This window comes from Bos taurus, chromosome 15, assembly GCF_002263795.3.
Source record: "Bos taurus isolate L1 Dominette 01449 registration number 42190680 breed Hereford chromosome 15, ARS-UCD2.0, whole genome shotgun sequence".
In the NCBI taxonomy this organism is placed as follows: Eukaryota; Metazoa; Chordata; class Mammalia; order Artiodactyla; family Bovidae; genus Bos; species Bos taurus.
In genome coordinates, this window is record NC_037342.1 from 77015052 (window position 1) to 77037837 (window position 22786).

A 22786-nucleotide genomic window follows, 5' to 3' on the forward strand; every position below is an offset into this window, starting at 1 on the left:
CTGTCTTTTATTGATGCTATGTTGACTTTGTGTGTCTCTGTTAGTTCAGTTTTCTGAGCACCTGCAGAGAATTAACCATCTCTACTGGCTGCTGGGGATCACCCAGGCCTTTGATCTGTTTGGTTTCTGTACTTTGGGAGACGTTAAAGGACTCTGAAACCGCATAAAAGGTGCTGTTATCCCTGTAGCCTGACCTTCCAGACTAGCTCCACTTAGGGACCAGAAGGTATTCATGTCAACACAGATGTAGATACCGTCCGTTAAATGTTGGCTATGTACCACATACTGTTCTATGCACCTAACATGACTATCTTATTTAATCCTTACGTGTAGGCCTAAAAAGCCACACATGAACTGACTCCAGTTATCTCTCCAGCCTCATCCCTCGTCCTTTCTGCTTTGCTCTGGCTGTAGCCACATTGGCTTCTATGCTGCCCCTCTTACCCACCAGGCACGTTCCTCCCATGCGGCCTTTGCAGTGGCCGTCCCCTCTGCCGGGAAGGCTTTTCCTTCAGATGTCTGCCAAAGTTACTTTTTAACTTTCTCCAGGTCTTTGTTTGGTACCATCTTCATGAAACCTAACTAGACTCCTTTCTATAAAACGATGCTACAACTGCAACCTCACACGCCTTCTCCAATTTGCTCTGTTCTGTATTTTCCACTCAACTTACTATATAGTCAATTATTTTATGTCTTCTCCCAACATAAGGTAAGCTTCAGAAGGGCAAAGAACTTGTCTGTTTGTGCCCTAATGTATCCTAAGCACCTAAAAAGCAGTGTCAGGCACATTTTAGACGTTCCACGATTCCTGCTAAATGGATGAACTTTGTCCCTTCAAGAATCCTGTGAGGTGGAGGTTTCTGTTGTTTCCATTTTAAAGATGATGGAATTAAAGCTCAAAGAATGTAAGTAACTAATTTGCCCACATCACTCAGCTATTAAGTAATGGAGCTGAGATCTGAAGCCAGGATTGACTAACTCCAAAGAATGTGCTTTCAAACACTAGGTCAATAGTTCTCAGGACTTTGTGTTTTTTAATTTTGTGGCGGCGCCATGCAGCATGCAGAATCTTAGTCCCTGACCAGGGATGGAACCCACGGCCCCCTGCAGTGGAAGCAGAGTCCTAACCATTGGGCCACCAAGGAAGCCCCATCAGACTTTTTTTTTTTACATTATTTTAAAAGAGTTTTTTCTTAATCCATTTATTTTTGGTTGCACTGGGTCTTCCTTGCTGCAGGCAGGCTCTCTCTAGTTGCCGTGAGCGGGGGCTGCTCCTCTCTTGGTGCGGGGGCTTCTCGCCATGGCGGCTCCCCCAGTTACAGAGCTCTGGCTCTTATTGCTCGGCAGCGTGTGGGATCTTCCCAGGCCAGGGGTCAAACCCATGTCTTCTGCATCGGCAGGCAGATCCTTACCCACTGTACCACCAGGGAAGTCCTCCCATCAAACTTGGATACACATTAAAAGTCACCTGAGCTATTTATTTAAATGCACATTCACACTTCCTAACCCTGAGGAGTCTGATTCTGTAGGTCTGGGATACAGATGCTCCATGAACCGTACTGGGAGAGACGTTGGGATACACTATATTGCATTTAAGGGCTTGGGATCTTTATAAGGAGATGTAGAAATGAAGTCCACGGGACAGGTTCTGAGTGCCTACTATGTGCCAGTCACTGTGGCATATAAAAGCAAGTGAGATGGAGTCCTCACTCTCAAGATGCAATCTTTTGGTAGTAATGGGGCAGCCAGACACATATATTATTAATAAATCATGGAATACTAAAAACCACAGGCTTCAGATTCAGGCAGACCCACGGTTCAAAGCCGGAATGGCAAATGACTTAACCTCCCCGTGTCTGCAACTAAAATGAGAACAGCAGTATTTACCTAATACGACAGTGATGAGGGATTAAATGAGGTAATGTGTGTATAACATTCAGAAAGGTAGTTTAAAAACAGATAACCAACATCAGGAGGCAGTGGATAAAAAGTGATAAATAAGTGGCTTAGAAACAGTAAACATAGAAAAACTCAGATGGAGAGTTTTACCGTTTTACAGCCTTCTGTTTTATGGTTAGAGTACCAAAATTTTTTGTTGTTTTTAATATAACTTACATGGAAATCTTTTCAAAATACATTTAAATAAATATATAATACTACTCTCTGCATCCTTTTTTTCCTCCTGCATTCATAAATAGAACTTAGCTTGCATCTAAGTATATACTTATGAATTACATTATGCTGGAAAACACTGCTGCCATCAAAGCTCATGGAAGTGTACTTAAAAGCATCGATTGTCTTTTAAATATTTCTCCTCTCGATCAGGTTTCTGTCATGCTGTTAATGCCTAACTTCTCCCTGCTGTCCTAGCACCTACCTTTTATACCTCCTTTCCTCTCCCGGGTTACTTCATCTAGTCTGTACTGGGCTTAGGAACTAGACAGCCAAGCTTGTTAAAGACTATGAACATAATTAGGGCATTTCTCGAAAGCCTGTACGTTCACCACATAAGCTTTAGTGTGTGAACTTTGTGACATCTCTTTTGCCTACTTAGAGGCTTACTGGCATCTAGGTATTTGAGACTTCCTGTTAGTTAAGTTGTGAATACATTTGGTGGGACTTGCTTGGTGGCCCAAGGGTTAAGATTCCACCAACCAATGTAGGGTGTGCGGGTTCTGATCCCTCCCTGGTCAGGGAGTTGAGATTCCCACATGCCTCATGGCCAAAACACCAAAACACAAAAAAAGGAGCATAAAAACATAAAAAATATTGTGACAAATTCAATAAAGGCTTTAAAAATGGTCCACATCAAAAAAAAAAAAAAAAAAAATACTTAAACTGCATTAGGTATTATTGTGTAGGGTACAGACACCTAGAAAGTCCATATTTGTTCTCAGGATTGGAATTTAGTCCATTTTGTGGCTGTGTAACTTAAAAGAGCCTTGGAGATCACAAGGCCATAGATCTGGCCTCTTGCTCTCAAGTAGGTAACTGATCATTACCTCCATTTTACAGATGAAGAAACTGAGGCCTAAAGAGTAAGGAGCTTGCTCCAGTGAGGTAGCCCAGCAGAGCCAAGGCAGGGTTCCAAGTCTCCTGAGCCTCCCTTTCCCTCTGCTCAGCCACACTGTTCCCAGGAGGAAACAGAGAATCATCGTAGGCTGTAGAAAGGAAGGAAAACCATCAATAACTGTGACTAAAAGGCATGAAGTCTGATTAGTATTGTAACTGATCAGTTTTAGCCCTGACTTTGATAGGTGTCTCTCCCCGCCCCCAGCCCCCTGCTTACCGTGCCCCATGGGCCCAAACTGTGAGCATGTATAAGGCAGAGCCAAACAGCATTATAACAAGATCCAGAAGCATGTTAAGGATTTTAAAAGATGATTATCAGCTTTGCAAACCCTTTTCATTATGGACAAAACCAAGTGACAGAGAGGGCAGACAGAGCCACTGGGAATGAGGGACATGGAAGTGGCTTTCTGAAGGAAGATGCAGAATCGACATTTTCTCTGGATGGATGGCTGCTCTGCTTGCTTGCTTGGACAGCTTTACTGAGATATAATTTTCATACCATTAGCCTGGGTGCCTTTTGTGAAATACATTTTATTCTGATTGTGAGAAAATGCAAATCACCCATAATCCCCAAACCCAGAGTTAACCACCATTATTAACACTTTGATGTAGCCCATTCTTTTTTCTGTGCAAGTTTATAGTCTTTTTTTTTCTTTTAAAGCAAAGATGAGATCATACTGTATAGAATTTTTTTTTGCTCTCTCCCTGAATAATTATGAGGTTATCTAGTTTATTTCTTTTCATCTTCAACTTGTTTAGTCAGATGGCTCAAATCTTTATCGTAAATGCTTCCAGAGAGAAATTCTACATCTGGGGTTGAAAACTGACATGCCTGCAGCAGCCAGACAGGTAATATATGGAGCACAGGTGTTAGTGCAATGCATTGTGGGTACCTGACAAGGACGTCCTCTGCCTGGCTTAGCTGATCGTGGCCGTGAAGGAATGGCCTTTCTAAGAATAATTTTTTTAGGGCTTCCCTGGTGGCTCAGTGGTAAAGAATCTGCCTGCCAATGCAGGAGACACAGGTTGGATCCGTGATCCTGGAAGATTGATCCAGGATTAGTTGAGGAGCAACTAAGCCCATGTACTGTAACGACTGAGCCTGTGCTCTGGAGCCCAGGAGCTGAAGCTACTGGAGCCTGTGCCCCCAAGAGCCCATGTTCCGCTCCAAGAGAAGCCACCGCACTGAGACTCCCACAGTGCGTCTAGAGAGAAGGCCCCGCTCTCTGCAGTTAGAGAAAAGCCAGCGCTGCAACAAAGACCCAGCACAGCCAGAAATAAAATTATTTTTATAAAAGCTTTTAAAGGGATATCTGAAACCTAGATTGTATTATGGGAATTGTCTTCATTTCTTAATGATTTAACTCAAAAAATTAAAAAATACAGTTCAAACCAAACAAAACCTGTGTTACAGCCATATTCTGTCTCAGTGAATGCCAAGAGCTTCCCAAGCATCATCTCACTTAATCATCACGGAAGTCTTGTTCATCTAACAGTTACTTATTGAGAACCAACAGTGAATAAAAGAATCAAAATCTTTGCCTTCCTGGAGCTTACATTCTAGTAGGGAGATGAACAGTACTGTATCCTAGTAGGTAATACCGTTAAAAAATATATAATACATCATACAGTGATAAGTACTATGGAGAAAAATAAAGCAGGAGAATGAGACGGGGATAGGGGTAGGGGAGTGGCTGTTTTAAATCCTTGCGGCCCCAAAGGCTTTACTGCTAGGATGGCATTTGAGGAGAGACCTGAAGGAAGTCAGCGCAATACAGGGACAAGTAGAAGACAAGAACACGCGTGACATATTCAAGAAACAGCAAAGCCGTGTGGCTGGAATGGTCTGAGCAAGGGGTGAGTAAGAGATGCAGTTTGGGCCCCCACTGGATGGAGTCGGAGAAGGATAAAGTCTTACCCGATGTTACAGATGTGAAACCTAGGGCTCAAAGAATTTTGCCCATGCTACATAGCAAGGAAATAAGAGGCATTTTGAACTCAGGCCTGTCTTTTATTCCAAATCTCATGCTGTTAGTGACTACGTGTGCTGCACTAGAAGGCAAGCACATGGGTTTATAGCATCCCCATCTTCTAGCAAGTTCTGTGCTCAGTTCAGTTCAGTCGCTCAGTCGTGTCCGACTCTTTGCGACCCCATGAACCGCAGCACGCCAGGCCTCCCTGTCCATCACCAACTCCCGGAGTTCACTCAGACTCACGTCCATCGAGTCGGTGATGCCATCCAGCCATCTCATCCTCTGTCGTCCCCTTCTCCTCCTGCCCCCAATCCCTCCCAGCATCAGAGTCTTTTCCAATGAGTCAACTCTTCGCATGAGGTGGCCAAAGTACTGGAGTTTCAGCTTTAGGATCATTCCTTCCAAAGAACACCCAGGACTGGTCTCCTTTAGGATGGACTGGTTGGATCTCCTTGCAGTCCAAGGGACTCTCAAAAGTCTTCTCTAACACCACAGTTCAAAGGCATCAATTCTTTGACGCTCATCACAGTCCAACTCTCACATCCATACATGACCACTGGAAAAACCATAGCCTTGACTAGACAGACCTTTGTTGGCAAAGTAATATTTCTGCTTTTTAATATGCTGTCTAGGTTGGTCATAACTTTCCTGCCAAGGAGTAAGCCTCTTTTAATTTCATGGCTGCAGTCACCATCTGCAGTGATTTTGGAGCCCCCAAAAATAAAGTCTGACACTGTTTCCACTGTTTCCCCATCTGTTTCCCATGAAGTGATGGGGTCAGATGCCATGATCTTCGTTTTCTGAATGTTGAGCTTCAAGCCAACTTTTTCACTCCCCTCTTTCACTTTCATCAAGAGGCTTTTTAGTTCCTCTTCACTTTCTGCCATAAGGGTGGTGTCATCTGCATATCTGAGGTTATTGATATTTCTCCCGGCAATCTTGATTCCAGCTTGTACTTCTTCCAGCCCAGCGTTTCTCATGATGTACTCTGCATAGAAGTTAAATAAGCAGGGTGACAATATACAGCCTTGACACCTAGATTCAAATTTTGTCCTCCCTGTTTTTTAGGTTACTGCCTTAACCACAGAGAATTACAGTTAACGAATCCTAGAATGCTAGATCCAAATAGAACTCTGAGGATTATTGAGCCAAATAATTTGCAGTTTTTTATATAGTTCTGAATGGTCTTACTTTTTTTTCCATTTCTATGGTCTTACTTCTTTAAGAGCCGTTGATATCTGCCCACTGCTTATATTTTTGTTTGATTTTTCTAAAATGGGTTATACATGAATGTCACAAAATTCAAAAAGTTTGATGCTTACATACTTTAAAACATATTTACACTTAGTCTAATTGACCCTGATCATTTATATGTGAGGCATGACAGAAGAAGAAACTGAGACACAAAGAGTTGGTGCCCAGTTGGGACTTCCTTGGTGGTGAAGAATCTGCCTTGAGATGCAGGGACATGCGTGCGATCCCTGGTCAGCGCACTAAGATCCTACATGCCTCAGAGGAGCTAAGCCCAAGCACCGCAGCTAGAGAGTCTGTGCTCTGAAACTAAGACTTGAAGCAGCCAGATAAATATTTTTAAAAAAAAAGAGTTGGTGCCCAATTGAAGGCCACACATCAATGGGCACGCTGAGTACCTTATCCAAACTCTGTAAGACCAGACTTTGTCTTCTAGTGTATTTTTGACTGAAAGAAACTGGGTGGGTTCATCCTTTGATGCCACTGGGGTATTTTTTTTTTACCTGTTTCCTTTCCTTTTGTATGCCTGCCAGCTGCACTGAAAGATGAGGATCCGAGTTGAGACAGCCCAACCATTGTGTCGTTTCCCAGGATGGAGAGCCGCTAGCATTTGGTTCTTTATTAAAGTGAGATGAGTGATTCGCTCGTGTTACAGGCAAAGCCTCTCCTACCAGGAAAACCATACTCTGACGAACAAAGAGGATGGCTTTAAGGGACAGAGAGTGCTAACATCAATTTCCTTTCCCATCCAATCCCAAAAAACGTCAGACCCTCTCTGTCTCTGGACACCTCTTTCTCTGACCCACACAAATACATATAATTATAGAGACAGTGCATTATATATGCCCACAGAAGACAGAAAACAGCTGGAAAGACAGAGGTGGATTCATCTCGAGAAATGCATGTGTTTATCTACATCCAACCCTCTCTCTGCTTCCTGCTGGTTTTGTTTGTGAAATCTGTCTTTTCAGTTCATGGGTAGCCAGAAATGCATCATCCTTGGTGGAAGTTAGTGGATTCTGACAAGAGAACAGGCTGTGGTCTTTATAAATACGCCTACAGGCTGGCAACAGCCTTCCCCTACTCGCGCCATCATTGAGAACTAGGGAACTTAGATTGCTTTTTATTTTTAGTCTGTCTTGGTTCAGCTCACCCTCAGTGAGTAACTCTGTTAGCCACTGCTTCTTAGTATATTTATTTAGAAAAGAAGGAAAATGCATTTTAAGCAAAACAAATGCATAATCTGTCCCACTTCTTATTTATTCTATGGCTACTTTGGACAGTAGAAAGCCCAGAAAAATAATAACTTTTATTGGTTTTTGTTTTCTGTGGCTTGCTTTCTCAGACAAGTCATCAGACAGTTTTGCTGATAGCTTATAAAACTCCATGCCAATTTTTTTTAGCCTTATTTTATTTTTTATTTTTTTAACTATATATGTTTTATTGAAGTATAGTTGACTTACATTGTTTCAGGTTGTCAGCCTCATTTTAAATTGGAAAAGGAAAAAAGGTAGTTGGAAGTATTTTTTATGTACATTCAAATATACTTTTCTCTTGCTAACCTATGTCTGGGCCTGTTACCATTGCAGACACAGGCTTCTAATGACTCAGCGTGTTTATTGTGCTTGTTTCCCTTCTCTATTTTCTTTTAGAGATTAGCAGCAGGTCACCTAAAATAGAAGGGCCCTCTCAGTTTGAGGGGGTGGGGGGGGCGGCAACCAGGAAGCTGGGAGCCAGACAGACTACATCTGGCCCTGGGGTCAGCTTAGGAGAAGGATGCTAGAAAGAGGTAGAATGCTTGGCAGTAGACTTCAACGTAACAGAAATGACAGTAATAGCATTTGCAGCTAACATTTACTGCATTCTCACTACCAAATTCTCTAGGAGAAATAAAAGCAGGCCGAGAGCCCGGGGTCCCAGGGACCGTATGGACCGAAAGAAAAGGACATCACGGGGAACTGGCCTCCATAGTAGAAAGAGGCCATGCCCTGGAGTGGGAAGGCTTGATCTCATCCTGTCTCTACCACTTACTTGGTGATTTTATCCCTAAATGAGGCTGACTTTCCTCATCTATAAAACTGGGAATACTTTTATTACCACTTTCCTCTCTCTGCCCCACAGGTTTCTTATGGAGATCAAAAGTGGTAATGCATATGAAAATGGTTTGCATAATTATACAGTCTCTCTATAAATATGACTCATCATTACTTTTAATTGTAAGAAGAGAGGATTGGCAGCGCACTGACTATCCAGGAAGGTGGTGTGCACCTGCCTTGGGGCAGGAAGTCTGTTATTCACTCGTCAATAAGAACAAAGGCAGCCAGATAAAATAATTATGAGATAAGGCGTAAGATCGTTCTAGCCACCCACTGGCTGGAGCTGGAGAGCTTCCATGAACGGAGCCTTTTGTTCTGCAGGTGCCATCCCACCTGCGTGCCTCAGACACAGGAGTAGACACTCTACTGAACGTTTCCGCGTGCCGTGCACTAGAACGTGAAGTTTACTACCCCTCTCTTTTTTTTAATCGCCTGTTCGAATCCTCTCAAGAGCTCTTCACGATTAGTATTAGCATCATCTTTATTCATATTCATATGATGATGATTTACTGCCATTTCTAATGGGCATGCTCATTGCTACATGACTACTTAGCTTCAGCACCAGGATTTAGATCCTGGTCGGCTGATTCAGGAGCCCGCACCCTTAGCCATACGCTATATGAGACCCACTGAGCGGTCAGGGCCAGCGATCCTGCACAGAGCCCGGCATGTTGTTTTGCTTGCGTGGGTATTTGTTTCTTTGGTTGCGTCAGGTCCTGGTTGAGCACGCAGGGCGCTCGCTGAGGTACGCGGGCTCCTTCCTCTCCTTGCTAGTGAAGGCTTTCCTCTAGTCGCCGCGCACGGGCTCAGGAGCTGGGGTGCGTGGGTAGAGCCCACCGTTTTAAAGGAGTTCCAGGCCTTCTCCTCCAGCCTCCTCACCCCCACACCTCTAGTGAAGGCTGTTGAGGACAAAGTTAGGTAAGAAAAGGCTTGTTTTTATCTGTTATACGTTAAGTTTCCTTATAGGATTTCCTTCTTGGGGCGAAGAGCAGGGGGGCTGCTCCTCGTGGCTGGTGTGATCTCAGTTCCCGGACAGCGGACTGAACTCACACCCTTGGCGGTGAGAGGGCGGAGCCCGAGCTACCAGATGGCTGGGGAGCTCCCAAGGTTTCCTTTTTTTTTCTTTAAGTGCATTGTTGTATTGTTTAGTCACAAAGTCACGTGTGACTCTTTTGCGACCCCACGGACTGCAGCCCGCCAGGCTCCTCTGTCCGTGGGGTTTCCCAGGCTACAAGACTGGAGCGGGTTGTCATTTGCTTCTCCAGGGGATCTTCCCGACCCAAGGATCCAACCCACGTGTCCTGCGTTGGCAGGTGGATTCTTTACCACTGAGTCACCAGGGAAGCCCCTTTAAAAAGTGTTATCTATTTAAAAATTTTGTTCAGCCCTCACATACCACAACGTTCTTATTTTATAGGTGAGGAAATGGAGGTCCAGAAAACCTGTGGCCAGAATCACAGAATTAGTTCTCTGCAGAACTCAGACCAAGTTCTTTTCTGTACATCAGGAGGTATCTTTGTGGGAAAACAGACTTTTAAAAAAAAAGGCATGAAAATCCTCATTTCAGCCATTAAAACCCTAGGTGGCTCAGATGGTAAAGAATCTGCCTGCAGTGCAGGAGATTCAGGCTGGGTGGGGAAGTGCCCCTGGAGCAGGGAATGGCAACTCAGTCCAGTATTCTTGCCTGGAGAATTCCATGGACAAGAGGATCCTGGCAGGCCGTGGGGTTGTAAAGGGTCGGACATGACTGAGCGGCCAACACACACACAGCAGGAAATTAAAATACTGCCTGTTTTTCAAAACTTGAGTGAGGTGTTCCAGATACGCACCATCGAGAGGGCAGGATTTTCCTCTCACCTTTACTTCATGCTCCAGCTCTGGTGCCTGTTTGACCATTTCTGTTGTATTAAGAACAGGAGTGGCTCACAGGAGTTTGCGGTGGTCCCCGCTTCTTCCTGGATGAAAATTACACCTCGGCTCTGAAACCTCTGCCTCCAAAGACACTCCCTTTTGTGAGCAGTAGCGCAACGCTAGGCTTGAGATAGCTTCCTTGAAGGGCTACTGGGCCCTTTGGGAGAGCTGCCTCCGTGTCCTCAGTAAACCATCTGGAGACCATGCCCGTGCCCGAGGAGCTAGCCCTGTTGCTCCTGGAGAGACACTCTTCTTTTCTCCCGGCTGGTGCCTCCTTCCACAGTGCCACCTGGCTCCCCAGCCTGGGCACGGGCGGCCTGTTGGGTTTCACGTCAGCATCAGAGCTAAGGCAGTGCCCCCGCCAGCCCCAGGCCTTGCCCCGGTCCTCCACCTCTGAGCAGCTGCATCATGACGTCCAGAAGAAAGGGTGGCACCCTGAGGGTCTGGCCCAGTCTGGAGGGTTCTTCCGTGCCAGCCCAGCCCTCCAGTCCAGTCGCGCAGCCCCTCACCTGATCAGACTGCTGGGATGTGCCGAACACAATCCCTGGGGAAGAGTTTTCAGACCCTGATTAGAAGTGCTCACGTCTCTTTAAATCTTTGTATAATATAAAGAGTTTCTGGGGATTACGTAATTATCTGTGGATGTGCTGTGTCTTCACTGCTGTGCTCGGGGTTTTTCTAGTAGCGGTGAGCCGGGAGCTGCTCTAGCTGCTGTGCGCGGGCTTCTCAGCGTGGTGGCTTCTCTTGTTGCAGAGCCCGGGCTCTAGGGCCCACGGACTCAGGACTTGTGGCTCACGGGCTTAGGTGTCCCCTGTGGGATCTTCCTGGATCATGGATCAAAGCCATGTCCCCTGCATTGGCAGGTGAATTCTTAACCACTGGACCCCCTGGGATGTCCCCCTGGGGAATTTCTTTTGTTCATTCTAAAATTTGGGGTGAAATTGTTACTGTACCTGATTTAATACTTTGCCTAGAATGTATATACTGGTCAAGAAGTAATAGTCACTTGGTGTTGGGCTTTGTCATAATCAAATATGAAAAGGAAAGAGTCTGGCTCTCTGCCCCTGTTTGAACACACCTCGCATAGTCCAGAGACTAATGAGTTGGCAAAGAATAGTATTAATAATGCCCCACAGGTGTCACTGGAAGCCATTGCTGCTTCTCATTCCTTTTGTAAAATCATTTCCCTTTCAGTAAACTATCATTTCCCTCCATTTACAACATAAAACAACCGTGCTATCAAAGAAGATAAAATTTAAGAACACAGCCTGCCCTTCTTCTGAGGTTTTGCTGCACAAGAACATCCCCTGTGGCTGTTTGCAGTTTTCCTGTGTCTCATGGTACCCAGTGCTACATGAAGGGTGGAGCTGTCAGATGTCTCGCCTCCTCCCTACTCCCCCCTCTCTCCGTTCCCCTCCTTGCAGAGTAGCACTGAGATATTTACTCAGCTGCGGACTGGTACCAAAGCCTCAGTGCCCTGGGGAAAGGAAGGGGTGGTATGGTCATGCCCTGAATTATCCATGTCCTTCCGAGCATCTCTTGGCAGAGCAGCCTGGCTGGGGGGCAAGTGTCATTTGGAAGGAGACTTCATAACCCCTGCATGAAAGAACATAAAAACAATGGCAGCTGAAAATTGGAGAGTCCACTCATGGGCTGTGGTGTTCTCTGGGCTCTGTGGTAGTTCCTACCGAGATCATGCAGCCAACCAACTAGAGGCTATTCAGTCCTCTGGGATTCCCCGTGGCTTGGGAGCATTTCATTATCTCCGGCTCCTGTCCCAGCCCTCAGCCTGAAGGCTCTCGTGCAAATGAACTCAGACTAAACCCCAGTTCCTCCTCCAGACTTTCAGAGGTAAAAAAAATAAAAATAAAAACAACCCTCGATTCAGTCGGGCTTGGGGGAAGGCTTCTCTGAGTAAGGGACAAAGATATGGCCCTTGTTCCTTCATCCTTGCTTTCATGACACCACTGTGACACTCGAAAGGGCACCATTTCCCAGGAAGAGCAAAGAGGCATCTGAATCTTCAACCACACACCGCCACAGTTCTTCAGAGCAAATGTGTGGACCCACATGGTGGTCTGTGAGGAAGATGTAGAGATGACTCAGCTGCCCCCACAGAGCTTCAGAGCCTAGAGTTTCCACAGCAGGAAGGCAAGACCAGATGGAGAAAAGACAAGAGAAGGTCTTCAATCCTTCTTTTCCAAGAAAGGAGGAAGTGAGAATGAGTTAGCCTTTGAACATATTGGGCATGACTAATTTCTGACAAGATGAGTTTTCTTAGCCATCATAACCTCATCCATCACTCTCTAGGATTAGAGTGGGACAGCCAAGAGAATATTTTGAGTCGGGATGGGTATGTTGAAAACTCCAGTATTCTTGCCAGAGTTGGAACAGTGCATGCATGCTAAGTCACTTTAGTCGTGTCCAACTCTGAGACCCTGTGGACGCCCTCCAGGATCCTCTGTCCCTGGGATTCCCCAGGCAAGAATGCTGGAGTGGGTTGCCACGCTCTCCTCCAGGGGATCTTCCTGACCCAGGGTCAAGCCTGAGCCTCTTTGATTTCCTGCGTTGGCAGGCAGGTTCTTAACCACGAGCGCCACCTGGGAAGCTCCAGAGTTTAACAGTGGTAAACTGAATGCCTAAGAAGTGAACCCTAGGCTGCTTCTGATTTTCATGGTAAACTGGTGATCTGTTCCAGTGAAAATAAGTATTCAGGTTGACTGGACTGAGCGCTTGCTAAGAAAGTGCTAGGAGCCAGCAAGGCCATGGAGTGTAGTTACACCTGCTGTAATTCATTCAGTTCCCCGAGAGCCGGGTTAGCTACCCAGCCAGGACGTGTTCCATCCCCAGCACCCGGCACCTCCTCGCACCACCCTGAGTTTACAGTCACGCCTCCTGTGTCTGGAGATCCCCCGTCTCTGTTCAAACGCTGACCGGAAACTCGTCCCTGTGAATTTTCACTCGGGTCACTGAGCAGTGCGTGTTTTATTCCTTTGCTCTTTCAACGGGTGTTTAGTACTATAATCCGGACATTGTGCTGAGGACTTCAGTTAGGTCCAAAGATGCCTTAATTTCAGGACTTCAGTTAATAAGTATTAAACAGTTCTCCCATTTACTGAGCATTTTGATAATTTTTTAGAAAAACACCTCATATACAAAGTACCTCCTTTTCTTTTTATAACAATCCCTTTAGGCAGGTACTGTCATTAGTCACATTACTAAGAGGAAATCAAGGTTCAGAAAAGTTGTCTAGGGAATTCCCCAGTAGGCCAGTGGCGGGGACTCCAAGCCTTTACTGCTGAGGGCACAGGTAGGTTCTATCCTGGTAGGGGGACCAAGATCCCACAAGCTACAGCCGAAACCAGGAAAAGGAAACAAAAGAAAAGCTGTCTAACTTGTCCAAGTCGTGCTGGTGGTAACTAGTGGGACCAGGTTTTGAAGCCAGGTCATCTGATTACGAAGTCTGGGCTCTGCACTAACACAGCTGCCCTGGCCACCTGCAAGCTATCTGTGTTTTTGTTGTTGTTCAGTGGCTAAGTTGTGTCTGACTCTATGACCCCATGGCCTGCAGCATGCCAGGCTCCTCTGTCTTCCACCAACTCCAAAAGTTTGCTCAATTTCATGTCCATTGAGTCAGTGATGCTATCTAACCATCTCGTCCTCTGCTGCCCTCTCTTCCTCCTGCCCTCAGTCTTTGCCAGCATCACAGTCTCTTCCAATGAGTCAGCTCTTCGCATCAGGTGGCCAAACTATTAGAGCTTCAGCTTCAGCATCAGTCATTCCAGTGAATATTCAGGGTTGATTTCCTTTAGGATTGACTGGGTTGATCTCCTTACAGTCCAAGGGACTCTCAAGAGTCTCCCATATCACAATTCAAAAGCATCAATTCTTCAATGCTCAGCCTTCTTTATGGACCAACTCTCACATCCACGCATCCTGCTAAGTCACTTCAGTCATGTCCGACTCTGTGCAACCCCATAGACGGCAGCCCACCAGGCTCCCCCGTCCCTGGGATTCTCCAGGCAAGAACACTGGAGTGGGTTGCCATTTCCTTCTCCAATGCATGAAAGTGAAAAGGGAAAGTGAAGTTGCTGAGTCATGTCCGACTCTTAGCGACCCCATGGACTGCAGCCTACTAGGCTCCTCCGTCCATGGGATTTTCCAGGCAAGAGTACTGGAGTGGGGTGCCATGCATGACTACTGGAAAAACTATAGATTTGACTATACAGACCTTTGTCAGCATAGTAATGTCTCTGCTTTTTAATACACTGTATAGGTTTTCATAACTTTCCTTCCAAGAAGCAATCGTCTTTTAATTTCATGGCTGCAGTCACCATCCACAGTGATTTTGGAGCCCAAGAAAATAAAATTTGTCACTGCTTCCACTTTTTCCCCTTCTATTTGCCATGAAATGATGGGACCGGATGCCATGATCTTCGTTTTTTGAGTGTTGAGTTTCTAGCTAGCTTTTTCACTCTCCTCATCAAGAGGCTCTTTAGTTCCTCTTCACTGTCTGCCATTAGAGTGGTATCATCTGCGTGTCAAAGGTTATTGATATTTCTCCCAGCAGTCTTGATTCCAGCTTGTGATTCAGCCAGGCTGGCATTCCTCATCATGCACTCTGCATATAAGTTAAATAAGTAGGGTGACAATATACAGCCTTGACATATTCCTTTCCCAATTTGCAACCAGCCTGTTGTTCCATGTCCGGTTTTAACTGTTGCTTCTTGACCTGCATACAGGTTTCTCAGGAGACAAGTAAGGTGGTCTGGTATTCCCATCTCTTTTAGAATTTTCTACAGTTTGTTGTGATCCACACAGTCAAATCCACACACCCAAAAAAATGAAATGGTTGGATGGTATCACCAACTTGATAGACATGAGTTTGAGCAAGCTCTGGGCCTTGGTGATGGACAGGGAAGCCTGGCGTGCTGCAGTTCATGGGGTCGCAAAGAGTCAGACACAACTGAGCGACTGAACTAAACTGAACACAAAGGCTTTAGAGTAGTCAATGAAGCAGAAGTAGATGTTTTTCTGGAACTCCCTTGCTTTCTCCATGATCCGACAAATGATGGCAATTTGATCTCTGGTTCCTCTGCCTCTTGTAAACCCAGCTTTTACATCTGGAAGTTCTTGATTCATATACTGCTAAAGCCTAGCTTGAAGGTTTTTGAGCATAACTGTATCAGCATGTAAAATGAGCACAATTGTGCAGTAGTTTGAACTTTCTTTGCCCTTCTTTGAGATTGGAATGGAAACTGACCTTTTCCAGTCTTGTGTCCACTGAGTTATCCAAATTTGCTGACATATTGAGTGCAGCACTTTAACAGCATCATCTTTTAGGATTTGAAATAGCTCAGCTGGAATTCAGTTACCTCCATTAGCTTTGTTCATAGTAATGCTTCCTAAGGCCCACTTGACATCACACTCCAGGATGTCTGGCTCTAGGTGAGTGACCATGCTGTGGTGGTTATCTGGCTCATGAAGACCTTTCTTGTATGGTTTCTCTGTGTATTCTTGCCACCTTTTCTTAATCACTTCTGCTTCTGTTAGATCCTTGCTGTTCCTGTCCTTTGTTGTGCCAGACCTTGCATGAAATATTCCCTTAATACCTCCAATTTTCTTGAAGAGATCTCTAGTCTTTCCCATTCTGTTGTTTTCCTCTATCTGTGTTTTACCTTAGATATAAAGTCTGCAAGTCACCTGGCATAAACAATCCTATCATCAGAAGTCAAGTGCCCCACAAAACCAGTCAGATCCTACCTGGTAGAGTACCACTCGCTGGACCTTGAATGCTAAACCAGCAAACATCTGAATCTCAATCTTCCCTCCTCTTATTAGCTCTGTCTCTTTGAAAAGTCATTAACCTTAAAGAAACCTTGTTTCTTTATTTCTGAAATAATAATATCAAATACTAACAGAGCACTTATGATGGGACCCTTGTTCTCAGTAGTTTAAACAACTGTATGATGTTGGTTATCCTTATCCCCACTTTATAAATGTTGAAACTGAGGCATAGAATGCTTAAAGGTCAGTAATTTGAAATCAGTGGCAAGGCTCGGATCTGGACCCAGGCAGTCTAACTCCAGAGTCCATGCCGGGAGCCACCATGCAGTACAGAGCTCCTCCTGAGATGATACGATGGAGCAGGGTTGAGACCTCTGGTCCCCGAGCCAGGCACACAGTCAGTGGGGCTCTTAGGAGGTTTAGAATAAGAAAGACGAACAGCTCTGGCCACCCACAAAAAAAGCAGCACCAGTTTGCAGGGCATGTTCTGATTTTGATCTTATACCAAACTCGTCTCATGTCTTTGCCTTTGAACTTTCAGGACCTGGGGGGTTCCTTTAGAGCAGGCGTCTGGCGGTGCGCCGCTTGCCTTCCTGCACCTGCCGGGGTGGAGCGCCGGCAGTGGGCGGGATGCGCGGTGTAGCCGCCCGCAGAGGTGTACTCGTCCCTGCCTCCCCGAGGCCCCCAGCCCAGCACACGCCGCGATGCCGGAGCTGCAGCCTTTCCTGTTGACAGTAATTAGAACCTTTCAGACTCAATTTCTTATGTGCAAAAAAATCCCAATTCACTTGAATTGTCTCCTTGATCCAGTTCACCTGGAGCTATTTAGTCCCTACAGTTTGTTTGGAGTGGAGAACAAGCTTTTAAGCCTTCACCCATTACGGTTGATAAGATCAAGGTGCGGAAAATGTTAGTTGGGTAAACTTTGGAGCCAGACTGCCAGAGCTTGGATTCCAGTTCCACCAGTTAAGCATGATCTGAGTGTCTGTGAAATGGGGATAACCACAGTGAGGACTAGATGAGACGGCACAGGTAAAACCCTTGGAAGAACTGTCTGGTCCAGAGTGAGTGCCCAGTACATGTTCACTCTAAGTATTATTATCATCATTAAGCCCATCCAGCCCTTAGGCCCCAAAGGCTACCCACTCCAGTATTCTGGCCTGGAGAATTCCATGCACTGTATAGTCCATGGGGTTGCAAAGAGTCAGACATGACTGAGCGACTTTGCTTCACTTCCTTTCCCCTCCCAGCCTAGGAAGCCAAGGCTCTGGGAAGCCAAACGTGCTCCTCCTGTCCCCCACGCTCTGGACCCTTCTCTCCTCACTTCCTAGATAATTTCATCTCTCTAAGCCTTCATGTCCTTATCTGTGCAGTAGGGCTGGGATTTATCTTATGAGGTTGTCATGAGGTTAAGCAAGCTACTTCAGAGCCTGAGCACAGAGCTCAGTGACTGACTCACTATTGCTATTCCTGAAGCACAAAGGGGCTGCCTGCAAGGCTGGTCTTCGAGATCTTGGAGAGCTCTTTAGAGCCAAAGGACCCAAAGGCAGGAGCGTTTAGGATTAACCAATGGCTGAGTTGGAGCCTCTGAGCTGGGGAGGCCACCAGCTTGTTGGGAATGGTGTGCGTGCTAAGTCCCTTCGGTCGTGTCCAGCTCTGTGCAAACCTATGGACTGTATAGCCCGCCAGGCTGCTCTGTCCATGGGCTTCTCCAGGCCAGGATACTGGAGTGGGTTGCCGTGCCCTGCTCCATGTGTTGTTGTTCTTGTTGTTTAGTTGCTAAGTCATGTCCAATTCTTTTGCAACACCATGGACTGTAGCCCGTCAGGCTCTTCCGTCCATGGGATTTCCCAGGCAAGAATACTGGAGTGTGTTGCCATTTCCTTCTCCAGGGGATCTTCCTGGGAACGGAGGAGGCATAAAATGCAGACTGCAGAAGAATATTCAAGAACAGGTTTGACTCAAACAACCTGACAGAATTTTCAAGGCAGAACTCTCCCAGGGGTTTAAGCTTTAAACTCAGCAAGAAGCTTCTTCCTCCTCTCATCTCCTGCCTTTGCCCCCAGGATTTAAAAAACAAAACCAAGCGATTTCCCTGGTGGTCCAGTGGCTACGACTCCGCACTCCTGATGCAGGGGGCCTGGGTCCAATCCCTGGTCAGGGAACTAGATTCCACACGGCCCAGCTAAAGATCCGGCATGCCATGACTGAGGGTCCCGAGTGCCACAACTAGGACCCAACACAGCCAGAAAAGTAAACAAGTAAATGAACGAACACTGAAAACAAAACCCAATAGCTCCTGTTGTTTGGCATTACTGTGTCCTAGACATTCCACCGAGTACTTTCTAGACATCATCTCTTTTAATCTTGACTTGAGCCCTGAAAGGTAAGTGTCATCATTCCCGTTTCACAGATGAGAAACTGAGATTTAGAGGGACTGAGCAATTTGCCCAAGGCTGCCTACCTGGGGAACCGAAGAGCCAAGGTTTAACTCCGAGCCAGAGGGCCAGGGGAAGAACAGCTCTCCTTTGCTCATCAATGCTCTGATTCGGGGACAAGACTTAACTGCTCACCCTTCTCCCAGATACCCAATGTGCAACCCAGGAGTGTTTCCAAGTGACAGATGCCTCTCCCTTGAAAGCATCTGGCCTTGATATTATCCTGAGTCTGCTTTAATAGAACTGCTGTCTTAAAGAAATAGAACTGCTGTCTTCCACAGTTAAGGTAGCCAAAGTTGTGTATTTGCCTGCACTTTCACTCATCTCTTTATCTGACTGTCTTCCTCGCTTTACATTTGGGAATGTCAAGTTCCAGAAGTGGTGAACAGGATCTATTCTGTTTTTCTGATGTATTTAGTATTTCCCAGAACTGTCGATGCTTTGGAGAAGAACAAAATTATTTTCATAAGTTACTCTTCTGTCCTTAGGAAGCAAGTATTTGAAACACGTGAGTTAGAATATCATCAAGAACCTAAAAAATGCTGAGGGCAGGAAAACCAGGAGGCTAGAAGCTAAGATGGAGTCCCAGCACGGTCTTTCTTGATTAAATAAGCAGGGGGTGGGGGACAGGTGTCACAACTGTCTCTCAGCTTCTCACTTTCCTTCATGTTGTTTATCTTCCCAAGAGTATCTTGCAGATAATTTGGGGGATAAATATGAATAACTGGGAAATACTTTGGCCCACCCTAAGAATGGTATCAGATCCATCCACCAAATCTTAGCCTCAGTTCAATTCAGTTCAGTAGCTCAGTCGTGTCCGACTCCTGCGACCCCATGGACTGTAGCCCACCAGGCTCCTCTGTCCATGGGATTGTCCAGGCAAGGATAAGGATACTGGAGTGGGTTGCCATTTCCTTCTCTAAATCTTAGCCTAGAAGAGCTTTAATGATCCAAAGACAGAACTCACTCCTCTCTGCACAGGGAGCTTTGGAGTGAGAGGAAAGCAGGAACGCATTCAATTCAGTGGCTTTTCTCCGCTTCGTTTTTCCTGTCCCTCACCCCAAGTCCACGAGCCCACAAGTAGCTGTTACTCTTTCTGCTGAAGAACAAAGCCTCCGACTAGGCTGGTGCCCGAGGTCAGGCGAGCAAGGAGAGGGAAGCGCACCCCCCGTTGTGGCCGAGACGAAGGCCGCAAAAGCCATCTTGTCCTCTGACCCACGCTGACGCTGTCCCCTTGCTGTCCCTGACTGGCAGTGTGGTTAGTCTGACGCTGTGCCCTCACCTTGAATGGAGCCTTGATGAAAAAGGATAGGAAACCCAGGCCTGTCCCTGGGGATTTGGGGTTTTTATCTTGGAAAAGCATCAACTGAACTCGCAGGGACAGGAGATCTGGATTCCTGTGGCTTGAGCTAACTTAGGTCCAGAGAAACCAAGTGCCTGTGATCACCATCTTTGTTCCCCCAGTGTGGCCTTGCCCTCGGGGCTCCCTCCTCTCACCCAGGCTCCCAGTTAGGAGGGCTTCTGGGTTGCTCCATCCTGCTTTACCGTCAGCACGTCCTTCCGTATTTGAAATGCTTTGGTATATGGAATACTTGTGGATTGAAGCTGCCTGACTGATCTAAAATCCCTCAGCTTTGGGACACACAGTAACAAAACAACTTTTTTTTTTCTTTTTTTAAATTTTAATATGGAAGATCTGGTTTCTGCCATCAGATCAGATCAGTCGCTCAGTCGTGTCCGACTCTTTGCGACCCCATGAACCACAGCACGCCAGGCCTCCCTGTCCATCACCAACTCCCGGAGTTCACTCAGACTCACGTCCATCGAGTCAGTGATGCCATCCAGCCATGTCATTCTCTGTCGTCCCCTTCTCCTCCTACCCCCAATCCCTCCCAGCATCAGAGTCTTTGCCAATGAGTCAACTCTTCGCATGAGGTGGCCAAAGTACTGGAGTTTCCGCTTTAGCATCATTCTTTCCAAAGAAATCCCAGGGCTGATCTCCTTCAGAATGGACTGGTTGGATCTCCTTGCAGTCCAAGGGACTCTCAGGAGTCTTCTCCAATACCACAGTTCAAAAGCATCAATTCTTCAGCACTCAGCCTTCTTCATAGTCCAATTCTCACATCCATACATGACCACTGGAAAAACCACAGCCTTGACTAGACGAACCTTTGTTGGCAAAGTAATGTCTCTGCTTTTGAATATGCTATCTAGGTTGGTCATAACCTTCCTTCCAAGGAGTAAGCGTCTTTTAATTTCATGGCTGCAGTCACCATCTGTAGTGATTTTGGAGCCCAGAAAAATAAAGTCTGACACTGTTTCCACTGTTTCCCCATCTATTTCCCATGAAGTGGTGGGACAGGATGCCATGATCTTCGTTTTCTGAATGTTGAGCTTTAAGCCAACTTTTTCACTCTCCACTTTCACTTTCATCAAGGGGCTTTTGAGTTCCTCTTCACTTTCTGCCATAAGGGTGGTGTCATCTGCATATCTGAGGTTATTGATATTTCTCCCGGCAGTCTTGATTCCAGCTTGTGTTTCTTCCAGTCCAGCGTTTCTCATGATGTACTCTGCAGATTAGTTAAATAAACAGGGTGACAATATACAGCCTTGACGAACTCCTTTCAACATAAATCGGCCACCGGTGTACATGTGTCCCTCCGTCTGAACCCCGCTTCCAGCTGCCTCCCCACCCTGTCCGTCCAGGTTGTCCCAGAGCACCGACTTTGAGTGCCCTGCTTCATACATCAAAGTCACACTGGTTATCTGTTTTGTATATCATAATGTATATGTTTCAATGCTATTCTCTCAAATCATCCCAAAACAGCTTTTAAGCGTCAGTGTATTTCCTCTCCCCTGACATTCTACAAAGCCCTCTGAGTTTACCTCTCTGGGTTTTCTGCTGAGCCACGGAGCGTCATCCTGGCTCATCTCTCCCAAAGCACTGCTTCTGTATATCAGGAGTCATTTGGTCGCCTTGATTGTAGATCTTGGGTCTTGGCTTCCTACAGTAGTATGACCAGATCTGTGTGTGGGCATCCAAAAGAAGCCAGCCTGCCCAGTACTGGATGAAGGGCAAGAAGGGCTCGGGCCGCCCTGCCAACTCTTCTCCCCTATACACTACAAGACTGCCTCTGCCTTGGCACTGCTTCCAGATATTCTGTGCATGGTCTTTGGGCATGTTGTGGTGAAGGCTACCGTGCCAGAGAATTTCAGCAAATGTAGCCAGCTTTGAAATGACTCATTTTTGTGGATTTTCAGACACCAGGAAAATCAAACTGAGAAGGCTAATAAAGTTGCGCCTCTAATTCTCCCTTCTTACCGAACCATCCCTCAAACCAGTGAAGCTCCTTTGGCCAAAATGTTGTAGCTGGGTGCCTCCCATCCTGGAAAAACTTTGTAGAAATATTGATCTTAAAATATCATCCTTGGGTTAACGCAACCTTAATAGTGACTCACCTTGATCCATGTTGATGTGTGGCAGAAACCAGCATAATATTGTAAAGCAATTATCCTCCAGTAAAAATTTGTTTAAAAAAGAGCAGTTCTACCTAGGGTAGGTCTGAAACCCCTGAAATGACCGAAAAGACTGCGGTGACTTCCCACTCTGAGGTCTGACGCCTTCCTCTCCATTTCACTGCAGATTTGCTGACCATGAGGGAGTATCACTGCTTGCTGCAATTACTGTGCCCGGATTTCCCCCTGGAGCTCACTCAGAAGGCCGCCAGGTATGTCTCCCGGGCTCCTGAAGTCAACTGTGCCCTCTCTCTGGCTCAGGCTTCTGAGAGAGAACTGCGATGTATGCAGACAAACACACGTTAGGAGAGAGTAACAGCGACGGGAAGGAATTGGCATTTGGAGAGGGGTCTATTTGGGATTTGCCCCAAAACATAATATTCACTTTCTGCATCTCCAGGAGGAAGCCAAATGATCTTTGGTGGTTTCTGTGGGGAGCCTTAGGGTCTGCAGATAGAGTTGGGGGTGGTGGTGAGATGAAGAGGCAAACACACTCACACCAGCTCGCACACTCACACGGGCACACACACAGATAAACATCCCTAGAGGGCATTCTGAGAAAATATGGCGCAAGCTTTGGCAGCGACTTGCGATGAAGGGGGGTGAAGTTCGAGGCTGGAAAGCGTGAAGGTGATAAATTCCGACTGAGGGGGAGATAAATTGTATTATTTATGCTAAAAGACGGTTTTAAGTATTAGTCCAGAACCAGGGAGACTTGGCAGAAATAGTTAGAGCCCCTAAT

General features: G+C 46.1%; 1 protein-coding gene across 2 annotated transcripts in view; it reads left to right on the plus strand.

Moving 5' to 3' along the window:
• The window catches only part of CSTPP1 (centriolar satellite-associated tubulin polyglutamylase complex regulator 1), a 210658-nt gene that overhangs the window by 162476 nt on the left and 25396 nt on the right, over positions 1–22786 (plus strand). For both annotated transcript variants that reach the window (XM_005216409.4, NM_001038037.2), the window contains 1 exon segment: positions 22172–22256. In XM_005216409.4, coding sequence (XP_005216466.1) covers positions 22172–22256 — 85 coding nt within the window.